Source organism: Pseudophryne corroboree, chromosome 7, assembly GCF_028390025.1.
Source record: "Pseudophryne corroboree isolate aPseCor3 chromosome 7, aPseCor3.hap2, whole genome shotgun sequence".
In the NCBI taxonomy this organism is placed as follows: domain Eukaryota; kingdom Metazoa; phylum Chordata; class Amphibia; order Anura; family Myobatrachidae; genus Pseudophryne; species Pseudophryne corroboree.
In genome coordinates this window covers 487,825,203-487,848,522 of record NC_086450.1, presented here as the reverse complement: position 1 = coordinate 487,848,522, position 23,320 = coordinate 487,825,203, and the positions used below count along the sequence as shown (strand labels likewise).

The window sequence follows — 23,320 nt, the reverse complement described above, 5'->3', positions numbered from 1 at the left end:
TTCTGTTTAATTAAAGTTATTATTTTCAGAAACTTGGGACGGCTATGGGGACGGTTTGCGCCGAGTTTTGCCAACCTATACATGGGGGCGTTTGAAGATGCTCATGTGTAGGGGCGGAACTTTGGCACGAACCTCGTCTACTATGGCCGTTATATAGACGATCTGATTTTCATTTTTGACGGTGATCCAACTCTTTTTTCTAATTTTACCACTGGTCTTAATGATAATGATTTTAATTTATGTTTCACCAGCACGATTGATAGGCTATCTCTTTCCTCGATATCTCCTTAACCATCATCGATGGTCACATTTCAACCAAAATGTATAGGAAGGAGGTTGACACTTTGAATTTTCTACATTATGAAAGCTCACATTATAAGCCATGGATAGATAATATCCCCTACGGTCAAATGCGACGAATCAAATGCAATTGTAGCAGTGTCCGTGAATATGTTACACAGGCAAATGAGCTGTCAGTGTCTCTTCAGAGGAAGGGATACCCTCTAGCTCTTATTAGTTTAGCTCGGGAATGAGTTGACCATTTAGATAGAAAAGAACTTATAGGATATAAAGAATACATTCAGAAATTTGAACAGGATAAGCCTAATTTTCTCTCACAGTATAATAATTCGTCTGATAAAATTAAACAAATTATTTATAACAATCATTCCATACTTCTTACTGATCAGATCCTTAAAACTCAAGTGAACACTACTCCATCTGTGATTTTCAAAAAATCTACAAATTTGAAACAGCATTTAGCTCCCAGTTTTTTTTATAGATAAAAGAGATATAAGACCCACTGACAAAACAGTGAACCTTTCCAATTGGTTACCTAAGGCTATAGGTTGTTTTAGGTGTTGTTTGAACAACTGTATCAATTGTTCCTACATTCTGAATAACACGAAGAGTTTTTAATCTTCAGATAATATACAATTTGAAATACGATCCTTCATCAATTGTAACAGTTCTTACATCACATACATTCTAATATGCAGTTGTAACCTCATATATGTGGGCAGGACCACACGCAAGCTTCGTGTGAGGTTCTTAGAGCATAGACGTAATATCCTAAGGGGTTTTCTCTTCCATAGTGTTTCAAGACACTTCTTAGAAGTTCATCAAAAGAATCATGATCACTTAAATCTTATAGGGATAGAGACAGTCACACCAACAGCACGGTGAGGAGACAGACATAGAAAACTCTGCCTTAGGGAGAATTATTGGATACACAAGTTAAGAACCCTCATTCCCGAGGGGCTTAATGAAGCTATTGAATTTGACCTTATTGTTATATCTCGTTTCCTTCCCTTACTTTTAGCAGCAAATTCCATGTTCATACTCACCCGAAGAATATGGAGGAACATTGTATCCATATATACGCTTTATATTCAATGTGCACTTAGACTATTTATCTATCTATCTATCTATCTATCTATCTTAATATATATAGTCTATCAGATATAGTGCAGATAATTAAGTATGGATTGTGGTTATTATGTTTTATTAATTATACAGGACACTGACTAATATATAGGTTTGTTATACTCTATTTCTTAACTTGAGAATCAGTGGCACACTCAGCTAATGCCCCCATTAGTTCTTCAGAGAGAGTAGAGTTCAAAACCTGACTCTAGATAAGTTTTTTTACTTACTTTAAGAATATGTAGGAACATTGTATCTATATATTCCTTCTACATCAAATGTGCACTCATACATATAGTTTATCAGATATAGGCCCTCATTTCGAGTTGTTCGCTCGTTTTTTTTTCCCGCTACAGAGCGATTAGTCGCAAACTGCGCATGTGCAATGTTCGCAGTGCGCCTGCGTCAAGTAAATTAGCACAAAAGTTTGGTATTTTACTCACGTAACAAAGTTTTTTCATCGTTCTGCTGATCGTAGTGTGATTGACAGGAAGTGGGTGTTTCTGGGCGGAAACTGACAGTTTTCTGGGAGTGTGCGAACATACGCAGGCATGTCAGGGAAAAACGTGGAGTGTCTGGAGAAACGGGGGAGTGGTGGGCGAATGCTGGGCGTGTGTGTGACATCAAACCAGGAACGAAACTGACTGAACTGATCGCAGTGTAGGAGTAAGTCTCGAGCTACTCAGAAACTGCTAAGAAATTTCTATTCGCAATTCTGCTAAGATTCACTCCCAGAGGGCGGCGGCTTAGCATGTGCAAAGCTGCTAAAAGCAGCTAGCGAGCGAACAACTCGGAATGAGGGCCATAGTGCAGTTAATTAAGTATGGATTGTGGTTTTCATATTAATATTATGAATTATATGGGATATTGACTGTTATATAGGTTTGTCATCCTCTCTCTCTTAATTTGAGATTCAGTAGCACATCCAGCTAATGTTTCTATCAGCTCTTTAGAGAGAGTAGAGTTCAAACCTGACTTCAGATTATTATTATTTTTTCAAATAAATGTTTTTAATGGTTGTTAATAATTCTAATTTCTTTTTAGTCCATTCTATTTTTTTAACTAATGTTTTATTTTCTCTGAAATATATAAAATAAACACTATATGATATAAATATGTATAAAATGTTTGTTCACATGTATGTTTACATATATTGATCTACCTACCTCAGAGTTTATAATTTACTTAATTTATTTTGGAGTTATAAGTTTCTTCTGTTTTCCGTGACATAAGGTCTATATAATATTGTGTCTGCCTTTTTGTTCCCTACAAAACACTCTGTTGTAAATTAATAAGCATTTTACTATTTGACAAGCTGATGCTGAGTTTCTTAATTAATTAATTGATTATTGACACCTGCATGTATTCAATCATTTGTTTATATATTACTGATACCTGGAATGAAGAGTGTGGCCGGAGAGATCCCCAGCCCACGTGGACAATGGGCACGGCAGCACTGAAGGGGTTAACCCCTAGTGCCCGGCGCCATGTTGCGGACAATAGGCGCTTGGCGTCACTGTTAAATGTACTGACGGCGCTGGGCGCAGACTGTTTATAAATATGTTTAATGATGTGTCTTAACATGTCATATGTAGTGCTCTGTGCACAATTGCAGGAATGCATGTTTAAATGTATTTATACTTAAGATGTGGTCACCTGTATTTTAAAGGAAAAATGCACTTACTATAGATGTCTGAATAATCATCTTCTGTCAGTAGGAAGTGGCATTCTAATGGCCCTGTCCTAGCAGAGAGGTGTGAATGACAAAACCTTTTGATGTGTAAGTTCCTTAGAGAGGGATGTTACTGATGGGGAATTTCATTATCCCATATTTAAAGTAGTTCTGGGCTTGGAACCTGTTTCATGTAATTATTTAATTGCTATACGAACCCGGAATGGCAGATGCAGGAAGGAAGACTGTTTGATGTGTTGTATAGCCTTTCTTATTGTAATCCCAAACACTGGGTTTGCCTGAAGATGTGAATGACCAGAAACATTTGTATTTTGAAGCTATGTGATAAATGTATCAATAGTGAATGTTAATCTGATACCAAACGTTGGTTGGGTGACAGGAAGGAGGATATTGTTTTTGCACTTACTGACATCCTGTAAAATGTAATTTATTTATATTTTGTGCGATAACCTGATTGGTTGGAGAAGACAGGGAGGGCTTACCCCCCCTGTGGTACTGTGTGGAAAATTGACATGAAAAGGAGGCCTGCGTGCCTCCAGATTGTATTGTGTTGTACCATCTTTATTCTGCTGGAACATCTTGCTGTATGCTGTTGCCCCTAGCAATAGGGAAGAGTCTTTTTTAAGGCTATTATTGAGCAAATAAACATCTCATCTGCCTCAAGAAGACTGCTTCATCTTGTGACCTACAGGGTTATGCCAAACCTAGCCCCGTCCTCCGGCTGTCCAGGGAAGCACCTGACGTCTCCAAGTTCCGCCTTCCACCAGCTACCGGTAGAGGCCTAGCAAGTGGCTAGTGGGGATTCGTCAACACCACACAGGTGTGGTAAGGCAGTGAGTCGGCACATACAGAGCAGAACCGTGGTTCCAAACGCCACGGCAGGTTAGGAGTTTGGTGGTGGCAGCATAAACCCGCCCACAACGCAGTGGGTGGAGTCAATAGCAGGTGGTTACTGACGGTAAGCGGGAATCACTCTATGTGGCCAGATCCCATGTGACCTGACCTTCCATTCTGTGCGCAGGAGGCGGGACACAAAATTGGTGAGTGCTTTCGTATGGGACCGTCTTGTCACAAAGGGATATACCTTTAAGAAAGTCACATGGAGCGTGATGAAACTGCTTAGGTCTCCTCAATTCTTTTTTACCTACTGGACTTCTACACTCTGCCTAACAAGCATTTTGCATGACAAGCACTTTCATCTATACTAAGAGACCGACGTTGGCCTTGCAGCCCTTGCAGTGGCATATTATACTCTGCACGCCGCAGCTGACATCAAGGCCTGCCGAGCAGCATTGGCAACTCAGTCTCCATAGCGGCTCCTTCATACCTCCAGCAGCGTCTCCGTGTAGGACTCCGCCCGGTGGAAGCTTTGCACTCTCCCTCCCAGTGACAGCTACGTGGTGGGAAACGCGGGATAATCTAACCGAGGACGTTCGGTTAGAAACCAGCCCACGGGAGAGGTCATTTTGACTTTATCTGACATCGGAGCATTTCTACATAAAGGAGCTCCATTAATACATTCATCGGACTGCAGTTACCAGTCTAAAAACTTATGACTTACTCCACATTCTAACAATTCATTCATATCCAAGATACGATACTGTTTCTACTTGTTGGATACAAATGTTGCATATTGTTACTGCTCACACCACAAGTGCTTGTTTTATCTGATATCCAGTACAGGGTATTTTACTATTTTCCTTATGAGGTTTAAGTCCAGACTATATGTTCTTATTGTATGAAATTTCTTTTATTGTCATATTAAATTTTTCTTTATAATTTATCTCAGCATACGTCAGCTTTTATTCATGTTTCCAATTTCATTGCGCAGCTGAGGGATGTGAGGTAGATGTGAGATAGACGTGAGATAGACGTGAGATGGACGTGAGATAGACGCGAGATAGATGTGAGATAGATGTGAGATAGATGTGAGATAGATGTGAGATAGATAGTATGAGGAGACAGGGTTCTTCTAATCACTCAGACACAGAGCCACTGAAACCAAAGTGATGGTTTATTTCTCACTGCCCACAGGAATAGATAATTCACAGGAAACAGAAGTAAATATAGCCCAGAAACAGTATACAGGTAGCAGTCCAGATACTAAGTCCCAGTAGAGGATTTAGGTCCACAGCAATTCCGTGCAGAAGTTCCAGATAAACAGGTCCATACAGCAGAAATATCACTGAGTCCACACAGCAGAAGATCACTGAGTCCACACAGCAGAACTATCACTGAGTCCACACAGCAGTGATAGCAGATTAGTCTATGCAGTAGTTAGCACATATAAGTCCACACAGCACTGGTGATGCGTTCCACAAGGCACCCTGGCAGTGAATCACCCCTTAGCCAGAGTCCTGCGACTAACATGCAGAGCTGACCTGCGCAACCTCTTTTAAAACCTTCCAAATGCCCATCATGCCGCGCTCACCTGGGGAAGAGACGCAGGTTCCTTATTGGTGGGACCCCACCTCAGGTATTTCCCTCCTCCCTCCCACAGCTGGTCTTCTCCTGTTGACTACATGCTGGGTCAGGCTCCATGATGTCTGTGAGAGACCAGGATGGAACAGAGGAAAGTAAACAGAAGGAACAATGACAGGGAAATTGGGTTAAGTCCTGATTGTCCCCTGTGGAGGAGAAGCTTCAAAGAGACATTACCTGGTCCTCAAATGTATTTCCTGTGTGACCATATAAGGATCATAGATGGACTTAATAGGCATAGCAATGATAACCTGTAATAACCTCATACACAGACTGGCATCATCCTACAATAATAACATAACATGACAGCACTAAGTGCCAGGTCACAGCACACCTGTATTCACCTGGGTAAGATTATAGTACAGAATATATAGGCTAATGGATGAACACACTCATGGGGTAATAGGAACACAAACCAGAGCGACATGGGAACAGAAGGAATAAAAAGTACATTAAACGCTATAAAGATTGAAACCCCACAAATACAGTATTAGCCCCTGCCTATATCTTTACAGATAGATAGACAGATAGATATGAGATAGATAGATAGATAATAGATAGATAGATAGATAGATAGATAGATAGATAGATAGATAGATAGATAGATATAGAAATGTATAGATAGATAGATATGAGATAAATAGATAGATAGGTATAAGATAAATAGATAGATAGGTATGAGATAGATAGATAGATAGATAGATAGATAGATAGATAGATAGATAGATAGAAAGAGAAAGATATAGGACAGAGATAAAGATAAGAGATAAATAGATAGATAGATAGATAGATAGATAGATAGATAGATAGATAGATAGATAGATAGATAGATAGATAGATAGATAAAGAGATGATAGAGATAGATAGATAGATAGATAGATAGATAGATAGATAGATAGATAGATAGATAGATAGATAGATAGATAGACACTGTAGATAGATAGATAGATAATAGATAGATAGATAGATAGATAGATAGATAGATAGATAGATAGATAGATAGATAGATAGATAGATAGATAAAGAGATGATAGAGATAGATAGATAGATAGATAGATAGATAGATAGATAGATAGATAGATAGATAGATAGATAGATAGATAGATAGATAGAGATGATAGATAGATAGATAGATAGATAGATAGATAGATAGATAGATAGATAGATAGATAGATAGATAGATAGATAGATAGACACTGTAGATAGATAGATAGATAATAGATAGATAGATAGATAGATAGATAGATAGATAGATAGATAGATAGATAGATAGATAGATAGATAGATAGATAAGATATATATACACACATACAATATGAATACTATACTATATGTAATAATATGTGTTTCCCAGGCAATCTATTGCCCCTGGATGGGCAGGTTCAGTGGAGTAAAGATTTTGGACTTGTGAAGAGGATTATAGAGGCAGAAAGTACAGTGAGATCCTCTGACTTCATCTACCCGATATTTGTGTACAGGTAAGTGGCCGACCCTCACTGTGCAGTATTATAGTGCTGTGTAGATGTGTGAGGGTGTGTGACCTTGGTGATTACACCTGCATCACTGCCAACAACTGTAGTTTGACTGAAAATATATATTCCAGTTATACAGTAAGGATCAGCGGCGGCTCCTACTTACTTGTAGGGGGCGGCTGCCATTACCCATGCCCGAAGGGGAGAGGAGACCGCTAGCCCCAGCAAGCAGCAGTGTTACTGCAGAAGCACAAAACACTGGCTTCTATGGACTGCATCCCACCACTTACCAGATACAGTGACATCACGCAGCCGCCCTGAAAACGGTCCTGCCACACTTGCATTGGCAGGACTCCTCCCCCGCAATGGTCAGTTGCCGCCCACCGTCCTGGATGTGATCGCACTTGGCTAATTTTCATATGTGCTGAAGTTCGTATATCACCTGCTTGCAATTTTCAGACAATAGCGATCCAACCAGAATGAGGGCCACTTACCGGCATTAATAATATCTGTGTGTACCTAGAATTCTGGAAAGAGCTATCCTCTGCGATGACTGGACTTTTGCGTTTATACGCAGAATGAAAGGTGTGCCGCGGGAGACACTGGGAGTGATCTGTTTGGATCCGTCTCAGGCCACAATGCAGAAAGTAGCCCCTAGGCTTCTACTAGCCAATGCTAGAACGGTTCCAGAGCTTGGTACATATGGGGAAAACTCTGAAAACAGCATTTTTTGGAGTTCTGGCTGCATTTTCACTTTAGTACATCCTGCTCTTCATCTCTTGGGATCCACCTGCTCAGGAGATCAGTTCCATCAGAAGATGTTTTGTCTGTTTTATGAGAGTTCCGTCACACCCAGACAGTGATTTAGGGATCCCCCCTTTAGATGGTGCTAGGTTTATGCAGATGTGTCCACATACATCTTTGCTACAGTACAGTATATCCCGCCATGTACTGTATGATACAGTTTTGCATGCCATAGACTCAGAGTTAGCCATGCCTTGTCATTTTTCTTAATTTGCTTCTTTCATATGTTACTTTATACACATTCTAGTATGATAAACAAAAATTCATCCACTCGCTACTCGTGACAAACAGCTTAGCTGTATTTTACATGTTGTGCTAAATTTAGTAAAAAGGCAAAGATGTAAGTGGACACATCTTGTATTTCATCATTGTAATAATGTAATAGTGTCATGGTGACTGTCTTCTAGTGTGAAGAAAGAACTCTCAGCTCCAGAAGCGGAAGAAATAAAGGAACTGCTGATGAATGTCAGAAACCTGACAGGTAAGCACCGGTGTACACCGCTCTGTTCAAACTGCAATATGCATACAGTGTGGTTATGTAACAATCAGGGCCGGATCTTGCCCTTGTGGCGCCCAGGGGAAAAATGGGGGTGTGGCTTCATATGGGGGCGTGGTCTGTAGCGCACCTGAAAAAAATAAAAAATAAAAATAAAAGTATACTTACAGTCCCCGCTCCTGATTCCAGACCTCCTCCTCCGTCGGCGCCGCTCTTCTCCTGGACTCGGATGGATGTGTCTGTCGTCGGATCTAAGGGAGAGACGTCATTACGTCTCTCCCATAGCACAGCATAGACACTAGAGGTCAATTATGACCCCTAGTGTCTCTGCCACTGTGCTGTGCGGTGCGCGATGACGTCGTCGCGCACCGCACAGCAAAGGTCCTCTCCATGAAGGGAAGCTAGACGCTTCGTCTAGTTTCCCTTCAAGGAGAGGACCTTTGCTGTGCGGTGCGCGATGACGTCATTGCGCACCGCTCAGCACAGTCCTCTCCATGAAGGGAAACTAGACGCTTAGCGTCTGGTTCCCTTCAAAGCGGGGGACCAGCGGCGGGCACAGCGGGGGGCACTGCAGAGGGCACAGTGGCGGATCTTGCCACGGTGCGGCGCCCTCCGGAGGGCACTGGCGCCCTCCGGAAGGCGGCGCCCCGGGCAAAAGTACTGCTTGCCCGTGGCAAGATCCGGTACTGGTAACAATATGCATACACTGTGGTTATATAACAATATGCATACAGTGTGGTTATATAACAATATGCATACACTGTGGTTATGTAACAATATGCATACACTGTGGTTATATAACAATATGCATACAGTGTGGTTATATAACAATATGCATACACTGTGGTTATATAACAATATGCATACAGTGTGGTTATATAACAATATGCATACACTGTGGTTATGTAACAATATGCATACACTGTGGTTATATAACAATATGCATACACTGTGGTAATGTAACAATATGCATACAGTGTGGTTATGTAACAATATGCATACAGTGTGGTTATATAACAATATGCATACACTGTGGTTATGTAACAATATGCATACAGTGTGGTTATGTAACAATATGCATACACTGTGGTTATGTAACAATATGCATACAGTGTGGTTATGTAACAATATGCATACACTGTGGTTATGTAACAATATGCATACAGTGTGGTTATGTAACAATATGCATACAGTGTGGTTATGTAACAATATGCATACACTGTGGTTATATAACAATATGCATACAGTGTGGTTATGTAACAATATGCATACACTGTGGTTATGTAACAATATGCATACACTGTGGTTATGTAACAATATGCATACAATGTGGTTATGTAACAATATGCATACACTGTGGTTATGTAACAATATGCATACAGTGTGGTTATGTAACAATATGCATACAGTGTGGTTATGTAACAATATGCATACACTGTGGTTATGTAACAATATGCATACACTGTGGTTATGTAACAATATGCATACAGTGTGGTTATGTAACAATATGCATACACTGTGGTTATGTAACAATATGCATACAGTGTGGTTATGTAACAATATGCATACACTGTGGTTATATAACAATATGCATACAGTGTGGTTATGTAACAATATGCATACACTGTGGTTATGTAACAATATGCATACAGTGTGGTTATGTAACAATATGCATACAATGTGGTTATGTAACAATATGCATACAGTGTGGTTATGTAACAATATGCATACAGTGTGGTTATGTAACAATATGCATACAGTGTGGTTATGTAACAATATGCATACAGTGTGGTTATGTAACAATATGCATACAGCATGGTTATGTAACAATATGCATACACTGTGGTTATGTAACAATATGCATACACTGTGGTTATGTAACAATATGCATACAGTGTGGTTATGTAACAATATGCATACAGTGTGGTTATGTAACAATATGCATACAGTGTGGTTATGTAACAATGTGCATACACTGTGGTTATGTAACAATATGCATACAGTGTGGTTATATAACAATATGCATACAGTGTGGTTATGTAACAATATGCATACAGTGTGGTTATGTGACAATATGCATACAGTGTGGTTATGTAACAATATGCATACACTGTGGTTATGTAACAATATGCATACAGTGTGGTTATGTAACAATATGCATACAGTGTGGTTATATAACAATATGCATACAGTGTGGTTATGTAACAATATGCATACACTGTGGTTATGTAACAATATGCATACAGTGTGGTTATGTAACAATATGCATACAGTGTGGTTATGTAACAATATGCATACACTGTGGTTATGTAACAATATGCATACACTGTGGTTATGTAACAATATGCATACAGTGTGGTTATGTAACAATATGCATACAGTATGGTTATGTAACAATATGCATACACTGTGGTTATGTAACAATATGCATACAGTGTGGTTATGTAACAATATGCATACACTGTGGTTATGTAACAATATGCATACAGTGTGGTTATGTAACAATATGCATACAGTGTGGTTATGTAACAATATGCATACACTGTGGTTATGTAACAATATGCATACAGTGTGGTTATGTAACAATATGCATACACTGTGGTTATGTAACAATATGCATACACTGTGGTTATGTAACAATATGCATACAGTGTGGTTATGTAACAATATGCATACACTGTGGTTATGTAACAATATGCATACAGTGTGGTTATGTAACAATATGCATACACTGTGGTTATGTAACAATGTGCATACAATGTGGTTATGTAACAATATGCATACAGTGTGGTTATGTAACAATATGCATACAGTGTGGTTATGTAACAATGTGCATACACTGTGGTTATGTAACAATATGCATACAGTGTGGTTATATAACAATATGCATACAGTGTGGTTATGTAACAATATGCATACAGTGTGGTTATGTAACAATATGCATACACTGTGGTTATGTAACAATATGCATACACTGTGGTTATGTAACAATATGCATACAGTGTGGTTATGTAACAATATGCATACACTGTGGTTATGTAACAATATGCATACACTGTGGTTATGTAACAATATGCATACAGTGTGGTTATGTAACAATATGCATACACTGTGGTTATGTAACAATATGCATACACTGTGGTTATGTAACAATATGCATACACTGTGGTTATGTAACAATATGCATACAGTGTGGTTATGTAACAATATGCATACACTGTGGTTATGTTACAATATGCATACACTGTGGTTATGTAACAATATGCATACACTGTGGTTATGTAACAATATGCATACACTGTGGTTATGTAACAATATGTATACAGTGTGGTTATGTTACAATATGCATACACTGTGGTTATGTAACAATATGCATACACTGTGGTTATGTAACAATATGCATACACTGTGGTTATGTAACAATATGCATACACTGTGGTTATGTAACAATATGCATACAGTATGGTTATGTAACAATATGCATACACTGTGGTTATGTAACAATATGCATACACTGTGGTTATGTAACAATATGCATACACTGTGGTTATGTAACAATATGCATACACTGTGGTTATGTAACAATATGCATACAGTGTGGTTATGTAACAATATGCATACACTGTGGTTATGTAACAATATGTATACAGTGTGGTTATGTAACAATATGCATACAGTGTGGTTATGTAACAATATGCATACAGTGTGGTTATGTAACAATATGCATACACTGTGGTTATGTAACAATATGCATACACTGTGGTTATGTAACAATATGTATACAGTGTGGTTATGTAACAATATGCATACACTGTGGTTATGTAACAATATGCATACACTGTGGTTATGTAACAATGTGCATACACTGTGGTTATGTAACAATATGCATACAGTGTGGTTATGTAACAATATGCATACACTGTGGTTATGTAACAATATGCATACACTGTGGTTATGTAACAATATGCATACAGTGTGGTTATGTAACAATATGCATACACTGTGGTTATGTAACAATATGCATACACTGTGGTTATGTAACAATATGCATACACTGTGGTTATGTAACAATATGCATACACTGTGGTTATGTAACAATATGCATACACTGTGGTTATGTAACAATATGCATACACTGTGGTTATGTAACAATATGCATACACTGTGGTTATGTAACAATATGCATACACTGTGGTTATGTAACAATATGCATACACTGTGGTTATGTAACAATATGCATACAGTGTGGTTATATAACAATATGCATACACTGTGGTTATGTAACAATATGCATACACTGTGGTTATGTAACAATATGCATACACTGTGGTTATGTAACAATATGCATACACTGTGGTTATGTAACAATATGCATACAGTATGGTTATGTAACAATATGCATACACTGTGGTTATGTAACAATATGCATACACTGTGGTTATGTAACAATATGCATACACTGTGGTTATGTAACAATATGCATACACTGTGGTTATGTAACAATATGCATACAGTGTGGTTATGTAACAAAATGCATACACTGTGGTTATGTAACAATATGTATACAGTGTGGTTATGTAACAATATGCATACAGTGTGGTTATGTAACAATATGCATACAGTGTGGTTATGTAACAATATGCATACACTGTGGTTATGTAACAATATGTATACAGTGTGGTTATGTAACAATATGCATACACTGTGGTTATGTAACAATATGCATACACTGTGGTTATGTAACAATATGTATACAGTGTGGTTATGTAACAATATGCATACACTGTGGTTATGTAACAATATGCATACAGTGTGGTTATGTAACAATATGCATACACTGTGGTTATGTAACAATATGCATACAGTGTGGTTATGTAACAATATGCATACAGTGTGGTTATGTAACAATATGCATACACTGTGGTTATGTAACAATATGCATACAGTGTGGTTATGTAACAATATGCATACACTGTGGTTATGTAACAATATGCATACAGTGTGGTTATGTAACAATGTGCATACACTGTGGTTATGTAACAATATGCATACACTGTGGTTATGTAACAATATGCATACACTGTGGTTATGTAACAATATGCATACACTGTGGTTATGTAACAATATGCATACAGTGTGGTTATGTAACAATATGCATACACTGTGGTTATGTAACAATATGTATACAGTGTGGTTATGTAACAATATGCATACAGTGTGGTTATGTAACAATATGCATACAGTGTGGTTATGTAACAATATGCATACACTGTGGTTATGTAACAATATGCATACACTGTGGTTATGTAACAATATGTATACAGTGTGGTTATGTAACAATATGCATACACTGTGGTTATGTAACAATATGCATACACTGTGGTTATGTAACAATGTGCATACACTGTGGTTATGTAACAATATGCATACAGTGTGGTTATGTAACAATATGCATACACTGTGGTTATGTAACAATATGCATACACTGTGGTTATGTAACAATATGCATACAGTGTGGTTATGTAACAATATGCATACACTGTGGTTATGTAACAATATGCATACACTGTGGTTATGTAACAATATGCATACACTGTGGTTATGTAACAATATGCATACACTGTGGTTATGTAACAATATGCATACACTGTGGTTATGTAACAATATGCATACACTGTGGTTATGTAACAATATGCATACACTGTGGTTATGTAACAATATGCATACACTGTGGTTATGTAACAATATGCATACAGTGTGGTTATATAACAATATGCATACACTGTGGTTATGTAACAATATGCATACACTGTGGTTATGTAACAATATGCATACACTGTGGTTATGTAACAATATGCATACACTGTGGTTATGTAACAATATGCATACAGTATGGTTATGTAACAATATGCATACACTGTGGTTATGTAACAATATGCATACACTGTGGTTATGTAACAATATGCATACACTGTGGTTATGTAACAATATGCATACACTGTGGTTATGTAACAATATGCATACAGTGTGGTTATGTAACAATATGCATACACTGTGGTTATGTAACAATATGTATACAGTGTGGTTATGTAACAATATGCATACAGTGTGGTTATGTAACAATATGCATACAGTGTGGTTATGTAACAATATGCATACAGTGTGGTTATGTAACAATATGCATACACTGTGGTTATGTAACAATATGCATACACTGTGGTTATGTAACAATATGTATACAGTGTGGTTATGTAACAATATGCATACACTGTGGTTATGTAACAATATGCATACACTGTGGTTATGTAACAATATGTATACAGTGTGGTTATGTAACAATATGCATACACTGTGGTTATGTAACAATATGCATACAGTGTGGTTATGTAACAATATGCATACACTGTGGTTATGTAACAATATGCATACAGTGTGGTTATGTAACAATATGCATACAGTGTGGTTATGTAACAATATGCATACACTGTGGTTATGTAACAATATGCATACAGTGTGGTTATGTAACAATATGCATACACTGTGGTTATGTAACAATATGCATACAGTGTGGTTATGTAACAATGTGCATACACTGTGGTTATGTAACAATATGCATACACTGTGGTTATGTAACAATATGCATACAGTGTGGTTATGTAACAATGTGCATACACTGTGGTTATGTAACAATATGCATACACTGTGGTTATGTAACAATATGCATACAGTGTGGTTATGTAACAATATGCATACAGTATGGTTATGTAACAATATGCATACACTGTGGTTATGTAACAATATGCATACACTATGGTTATGTAACAATATGCATACAGTGTGGTTATGTAACAATATGCATACACTGTGGTTATGTAACAATATGCATACAGTGTGGTTATATAACAATATGCATACACTGTGGTTATGTAACAATATGCATACAGTGTGGTTATGTAACAATATGCATACAGTGTGGTTATGTAACAATATGCATACACTGTGGTTATGTAACAATATGCATACACTGTGGTTATGTAACAATATGCATACAGTGTGGTTATGTAACAATATGCATACAGTGTGGTTATGTAACAATATGCATACAGTGTGGTTATGTAACAATGTGCATACACTGTGGTTATGCAACAATATGCATACAGAGTGGTTATGTAACAATATGCATACAGTGTGGTTATGTAACAATGTGCATACACTGTGGTTATGTAACAATATGCATACAGTGTGGTTATGTAACAATATGTATACAGTGTGGTTATGTAACAATATGCATACAGTGTGGTTATGTAACAATGTGCATACACTGTGGTTATGTAACAATATGCATACAGAGTGGTTATGTAACAATATGCATACAGTGTGGTTATGTAACAATATGCATACAGTGTGGTTATGTAACAATATGTATACACTGTGGTTATGTAACAATATGCATACAGTGTGGTTATGTAACAATATGCATACACTGTGGTTATGTAACAATATGCATACACTGTGGTTATGTAACAATATGCATACACTGTGGTTATGTAACAATATGCATACAGTGTGGTTATGTAACAATATGCATACAGTGTGGTTATGTAACAATATGCATACACTGTGGTTATGTAACAATATGCATACAGTGTGGTTATGTAACAATATGCATACAGTGTGGTTATGTAACAATATGCATACACTGTGGTTATGTAACAATATGCATACAGTGTGGTTATGTAACAATATGCATACAGTGTGGTTATATAACAATATGCATACACTGTGGTTATGTAACAATATGCATACAGTGTGGTTATGTAACAATATGCATACAGTGTGGTTATGTAACAATATGCATACAGTGTGGTTATGTAACAATATGCATACAGTGTGGTTATGTAACAATATGCATACAGTGTGGTTATGTAACAATATGCATACACTGTGGTTATGTAACAATATGCATACAGTGTGGTTATGTAACAATATGCATACACTGTGGTTATGTAACAATATGCATACAGTGTGGTTATGTAACAATATGCATACACTGTGGTTATGTAACAATATGCATACAGTGTGGTTATGTAACAATATGCATACAGTGTGGTTATGTAACAATATGCATACACTGTGGTTATGTAACAATATGCATACAGTGTGGTTATGTAACAATATGCATACACTGTGGTTATGTAACAATATGCATACAGAGTGGTTATGTAACAATATGCATACACTGTGGTTATGTAACAATATGCATACAGTGTGGTTATATAACAATATGCATACAGTGTGGTTATATAACAATATGCATACAGTGTGGTTATGTAACAATATGCATACAGTGTGGTTATGTAACAATATGCATACAGTGTGGTTATGTAACAATATGCATACAGTGTGGTTATGTAACAATATGCATACAGTGTGGTTATGTAACAATATGCATACAATGTGGTTATGTAACAATATGCATACACTGTGGTTATGTAACAATATGCATACACTGTGGTTATATAACAATATGCATACAGTGTGGTTATGTAACAATATGCATACACTGTGGTTATGTAACAATATGCATACACTGTGGTTATGTAACAATATGCATACAGTGTGGTTATGTAACAATATGTATACAGTGTGGTTATATAACAATATGCATACAGTGTGGTTATGTAACAATATGCATACACTGTGGTTATGTAACAATATGCATACAGTGTGGTTATGTAACAATATGCATACACTGTGGTTATGTAACAATATGCATACACTGTGGTTATGTAACAATATGCATACAGTGTGGTTATGTAACAATATGCATACACTGTGGTTACGTAACAATATGCATACAGTGTGGTTACGTAACAATATGCATACAGTGTGGTTATGTAACAATATGCATACACTGTGGTTATGTAACAATATGCATACAGTGTGGTTATGTAACAATATGCATACACTGTGGTTATGTAACAATATGCATACACTGTGGTTATATAACAATATGCATACACTGTGGTTATGTAACAATATGCATACAGTGTGGTTATGTAACAATGTGCATACACTGTGGTTATGTAACAATATGCATACACTGTGGTTATGTAACAATATGCATACAGTGTGGTTATGTAACAATATGTATACAGTGTGGTTATGTAACAATATGGGAAATTGCGTACAGATAGAAATGCCAAAATATTACTCTAAAGAAGCCAGCAGCAGACTGTGAATCTCCTGTCTAAAATTCATATTAAGTGTATGCAAGTCCATGCTGAATTTTGTGTTATCCTTTGCGTCATATTGAATAAAAGAGACACTTATATTATATTATAGACAAGACAGATTGTGTCTTTACACTGGAGAGAAATAATTGAGCACAGACATTTTGGGATATTAGCTAAGAGATATAGGTGATACAAGTCCATCACAGGGAACTGCGGGAATGAGTTATAGAGAGGGGTAGAGGACAAATATATAGAACACAATAAAGTATTAGAGATACTGGATGTATAATCTCTAGGCCTCTCTGTGTTTCGACACCAGGACTGTCATGCCACGAGTTCTCTCATTGGCTGTGCTGATATAAAATTATCTGGCAAAAGCAGAAGCCCACAGGCAAGATAACTATATCCTGGCACTGTTTATGTTTCCAAAGGCTGATACTAGTAAGGGTCTCGCACTGGGCATATAATGCTCTAACACATGCGCAGAAGCAGAACCCCGAACAATATCTTTAAAGCCTTGCCTATTCTATTGGATACCTCCTTGTCATGGGGAGGAATAATCTTTAGTCATTAACAGACATTTTCTGATGAAAAATCATATAAGAGACAGCTCGGTCTTCATGAGTAATATCATACTTGCCGACATCCTGGCTGCTCTCTGCGGGAGAGAGCAGCCAGGTCGGCTCAGCAAGGGGGCAGAGGAGGGATATGACGTGGGGAGGAGGCGGGGCGGAGGCGGAGCAAGGGTGGGGCGGGGCGGAGCAAGGGCGGGGTCACGCTGACACCCGTTTTAAGCCACGCCCCCGCTCTGTAATGCCGCGATCACCGGCATTACACGGCAGGGAGCGTGGCTATGATGACGCGATTCTGCAAGAATCGCGTCATCAACTGCCCGGACCGCCCACTTTACATACTAAGTGGGCGGACGGGCAGGGGGACCCCCGTTTCCGGGAGACTTGCCTGCTCTTCCGTGGGGCCGGGAGGGTCACCCGATTTTCGGGAGCCTCCCGGCCATTCCGGGAGAGTAGGCAAGTATGAGTAATATCCTTATAACAGTCTGGCCAGTAGGACTACAGAGAAATTATTTCAGATACAGATCTATTTAAGACCAGGAAACATTATCTACTGCTATATACCATCGGATAGGGCAGAACTAATACTGTAATCCACTTAGCCAAAAACTAGAGATGGCTAATCTCTAACTCTTCTCTCTCTCTTTTCCATGGGGACATAGGAGTGCTATTAGGCCCTCACTTTGGCTGCGCTGACACTTGGTCATGAGCCAATAGTAGAGAATTCCAGGCACACCTATAAACCGACACTACTTCTGAGCTAAAAGGGTTGGTGTCAGTAAGGGTCTCTCATCCCGTATTCAATGCAGGAGCAGATACGGGACAGCAGAACCCGGAAGTACACTTTAAGGCCCTGCCTATCTAATATACCATTTTGACAGGGCTGAGGCCACATATGAAAACCTGTATCATTTACTTTTAGTTTATTATTTTATGTGTGTTGTATGTTAGTATATGTAATTTGTCAAATATTTCGCCTTTTAAAATTAGGAGTGAATACACTCCATTTTATTTATAACTATAATAAAATTTACGTTTTATAATTTGTTCAATACCATATGGATCACTCCTAAATGTATATAAGAGTGCCCCATAATAGGAGAGTCTAATACCATTACTTTGGTAGATCCCCCCTTTTACATCAGCAGATGACACTGGAATAAGTATCAGGTGACAGAAAACCGAGGGATTTGGTGTAGTCGACGATTATTAAAGTAAGAAAAGGATAAGAACATGAGGGAAGAGGGTCCTGCTCGTGAGAGCTTACATCCTAAAGGGAAGGGGTAGACAGACAGGGGTGACACAGATGGGGTACATAGAGAACGTGGAACAGAGGGTTAGGATGAGATTTGGCTGGGTTTGGTGAAGAATTGGGTCTTGAGAGCCCGTTTGAAGTTTTTTATAAACACATAGGGGTCTACGTAACGATAAGCGGTGATAGGTAATATTATCAATCAGCAGTGCCTGCAATTCCACCAGCATGTCATAGCAAACCTACAGTATACCGTTGCCGCCCAGTTGTTACACACAATCAGTTGCAAGTGGAGATAGGATTGAGTATTTTTGCGATCGCCATGCAGTGCAGAGACCATAAGCTGCTTATGCGTCCTATTCACATCGGTTTATGATAAGATGCATTTTAATGGGAAAAGTCATACAAAAAGACAGTGGCGTAACTAGAAATTTTTCTCCCCCAAGCCAAAAAATTCTGCGGCGCCCCCCATCCCCCATAATTGGCAATAGAAAAGGGATAAACATGCGCGTGCCGAAGGCGCTCGCCACAAAAAAGGGGTCATGGCTTTGTTGAAATGGGCGTGGTTTGCATAAAGGGGCATGGCATTGCAGGAAAAGACTACCTTATACCCCAGTTTTGCATCCTGCACGCCCAGACGTTGGCCACCACAGGAAAGAAAAATAATCCTGATTCATGCCCCTTACATTATTTGTAATTTTTCCTCCTCATAGTAATGCCCAGTATATATTATTCCACATACTGCAATGGCCCTTAGACATTATTCCACATACTGCAATGGCCCTTAGCAGAGCCGGCCATAGGCATAGGCAAACTAGGCAATTGCCTAGGGCATTTGATATGCCTAGGGGCATCAGCAGCTTCTGCTGCTTAAAATGATATGCGGCATGCCTATATTCTGTGTGTAGCATTTCATATGCAGATACAGCCACAGTATCACACAGTATATAGACATGCTATATATCATTTAAATCAGCAGAAGCTGCTTGTGCATCCTAGCCACATAGCAATGCAAATAAGATGCATTTTCTTATAAAAATGTGCCCGACGTTAGCACTGAGGCAAGATTTATGAGGACACATCTGTATTCAAGCAGAGGCAGATGTCACAGTGTTAGTGGCAGTGTGAGTGCTGTGTGCATGTGAGTTGGTTGGTTGTGCAGTAGTGTTCGGAATATGTGTAAGGAGCATTATGTGTGTCATGTAAACATGCATTAATAATGTGCAGCATATGTGTAAGCGGCACCATGTGTGTCATTATGTGTATAAGGGCATTAATAATGTGTGGCATATGTGTAACAGGGTACTACTGTATGTGTGTCGTTATGTGTATAAGGGCACTAATAATGTGCAGCAAATGTGTAGGGGGCACTATGTGTGTCATTATGTGTATAAGGGCATTAATAATGTGTGGCATATGTGTAAGGGACATTACGTGTAAAAGGGCATTAATAAAGGTTGTCATAATGTGTAAGGCGCATTCTGTTTATAAGGACATTAATAATGTGTCTCATATGTGTAAGGGGCATTACTGTGTGGCATTATGTGTATAAGGTGCTCTACTATGTGGCGTTGCGTATAGAAAGGGCACTAATGTGTCATCTAATGTGAATAAAGAGCAATAGGGTGTGGTGTAATGTGAATAATGTCACGATCCGGGTATCTGGACGCCATTACTTACCCTTCAGATGCCTCCTAAGGCTGGCTCAGCATTCCAGGACCGGATTCCGCTGTTTCTGAGTTTCCACATGCAGAATGTCAGAGTGGTGATTTCATCAGCCGCGGCCTCCGCTGTGCCCGCGTGGTTAAATGTGCGCTTGTCAGTCTGGCGTCTCCTGTCTCCTGTGGCCGGCGTCGCCATTACTGTTTCAATTCTCACATGGATTACAAACCAAACTTCCCTCCAAGTGTCTGCATGGGCGCAGCCATCTTGGTTTTTGTCATCTGATCATTTCCACCAATCTGCTGTCTGTATTGTTGATTTGCATAATTGCCTAGCCAACCCCTTCCTTGCTGCAGGTATAAGTAAGCTGTGCCTGAACAAGGAAGGCGTCAGTGCTTTGGTTGTCTAACCTAGTTCCAGTTTGTCTCTCTCCTGTGGTTGTCTTCCAGGTTCCAGCTCCTGTCTCCAGACTTCTGCTATAGAGACCCGCACCAGCATTCCATCTGCGGTGTAGCCTGACTCTCCGATCCATTCTGGACTCACCTGTTTCCAGCTACAGCAATCACCTGCTTCCAGCCGAGCTTCCAGCAGTGTACAACTTCTCTTAAAGGGCCGGTGTCCTTTCTGCAGTTTACCACTCTCCACCGGTATTATTATTTCATCGCTCTCAAGTCAATCACCTGCTTCCAGCCCAGCTTCCAGCAGTGTACAGCTTCCCTTAAAGGGCCGGTGTCCTTTCTGCAGTTTACCACTCTCCACCGGTATTATTATTTCATCGCTCTCAAGTTCGTTTATTATTTAACTGGTTCCAGCCAGTATCCACTCCGTACCAACAACAGTCTGGTTCCAGACAGTATCCACAGCAGCCGTTTTATCTTCAGCAGCCCAGCCTTTCCTGGAACACCAGCTGGTACGATCCTGGGTTCTCTCCATTGCTACAGTCAGGCCTGGTAAGGACTTTCCAACTAGAAGATTATTAGAACTGTCTCACACTACCAGTGCCTGTGGCCCTTGCCACCCTGTAGTACCCAGGAACTGTATTATTGCCCTGCTGACTTTTATGTTTTCTTATTTTCTGCTGTGTTACGGAGTTTGTCATAATAAACATCATTGACTTTTATCCTGGTTGTCGTGGTCACGCCTTTGGGCAGTTATTCTACATGTTACTTACATGTCTAGGGGTCTGATACAACCTCCCAGGTTCCGTTACATCTCAGCCCCTACAACTGAGGTTGCCTCCCGTCAACTCAGGCCCTCAGTTGTGACAGTAAGCACTGACCTAATGAATCCAGCCGGAGACCAGGATCAAGCGGCCAGGCCGATGCAAGAACTGGCAGCCCGACTTGAACATCAGGAGGCTGCACAGGGCCACATCATCCGCTGTCTCCAGGATCTCTCCACACGGCTGGATGGGATTCAAACGACCCTCCGTGGACCTGGCACGTCCGGTGGGTCCACTACAGTGACACCAGCTGTAACCCCACCCACCTTACCCATTTCCAGTCCACATCTTCATCTTCCAACGCCAGCAAAATTTGATGGATCTCCAAGGTTCTGCAGGGGATTTCTCAATCAATGTGAAATCCACTTTGAGCTTCTACCTGGCAATTTCTTCAGTGACCGTACCAAAATTGCCTATATCATCTCCCTTCTCAGTGGCTCAGCCCTTGACTGGGCATCACCTTTATGGGAGAAGTCTGATCCCCTGCTATCCTCCTATACTGACTTTGTAGCTACATTCAGGCGCATCTTCGACGAGCCAGGCCGGATAACATCTGCTTCATCTGAGATTCTTCGTTTACGCCAGGGAACACGTACTGTGGGACAGTATCTTATACAGTTTAAAATCCTGGCATCCGAACTGGCATGGAACGACGAGGCCCTGTATGCTGCATTCTGGCATGGCTTATCAGAACGCATCAAGGATGAGTTAGCTACCAGAGACTTGCCCTCTAAGTTGGATGAGCTAATTTCTCTTTGCACGAAGGTTGATCTACGTTTTAGAGAGAGAGCAACCGAGCGAGGAAGATCATCTACTCCTAAATCTTCTGCTCCTCCTTCTCGTCAACCATCTCCATCCAAGGATGAGCCTATGCAAATTAGTCGTTCCCGTCTATCTCCTGCTGAGCGCCGAAAACGTCTCTCTGAGTCTCTCTGTCTCTACTGTGCAGCTCCGTCGCACACTATCAATGCCTGTCCCAAACGTCCGGGACTCCAGATCCTAGCT

The 23,320-nt window shown here is 39.4% G+C and overlaps 1 protein-coding gene across 2 annotated transcripts in view; it reads left to right on the top strand.

The window, feature by feature from the left end:
• Positions 1–23,320, top strand: part of LOC134945687 (RNA-binding protein 25-like) — a 163,453-nt gene that overhangs the window by 42,779 nt on the left and 97,354 nt on the right. The window contains exons 2-3 of one of the 2 annotated variants that reach the window (XM_063935128.1): positions 6,954–7,077; positions 8,283–8,356. The exons of the other annotated variant lie outside the window; for it this stretch is intronic. Coding sequence (XP_063791198.1) covers positions 6,954–7,077; positions 8,283–8,356 — 198 coding nt within the window. The remainder of the gene's footprint in view (positions 1–6,953; positions 7,078–8,282; positions 8,357–23,320) is intronic. 2 annotated transcript variants of the gene reach the window in all.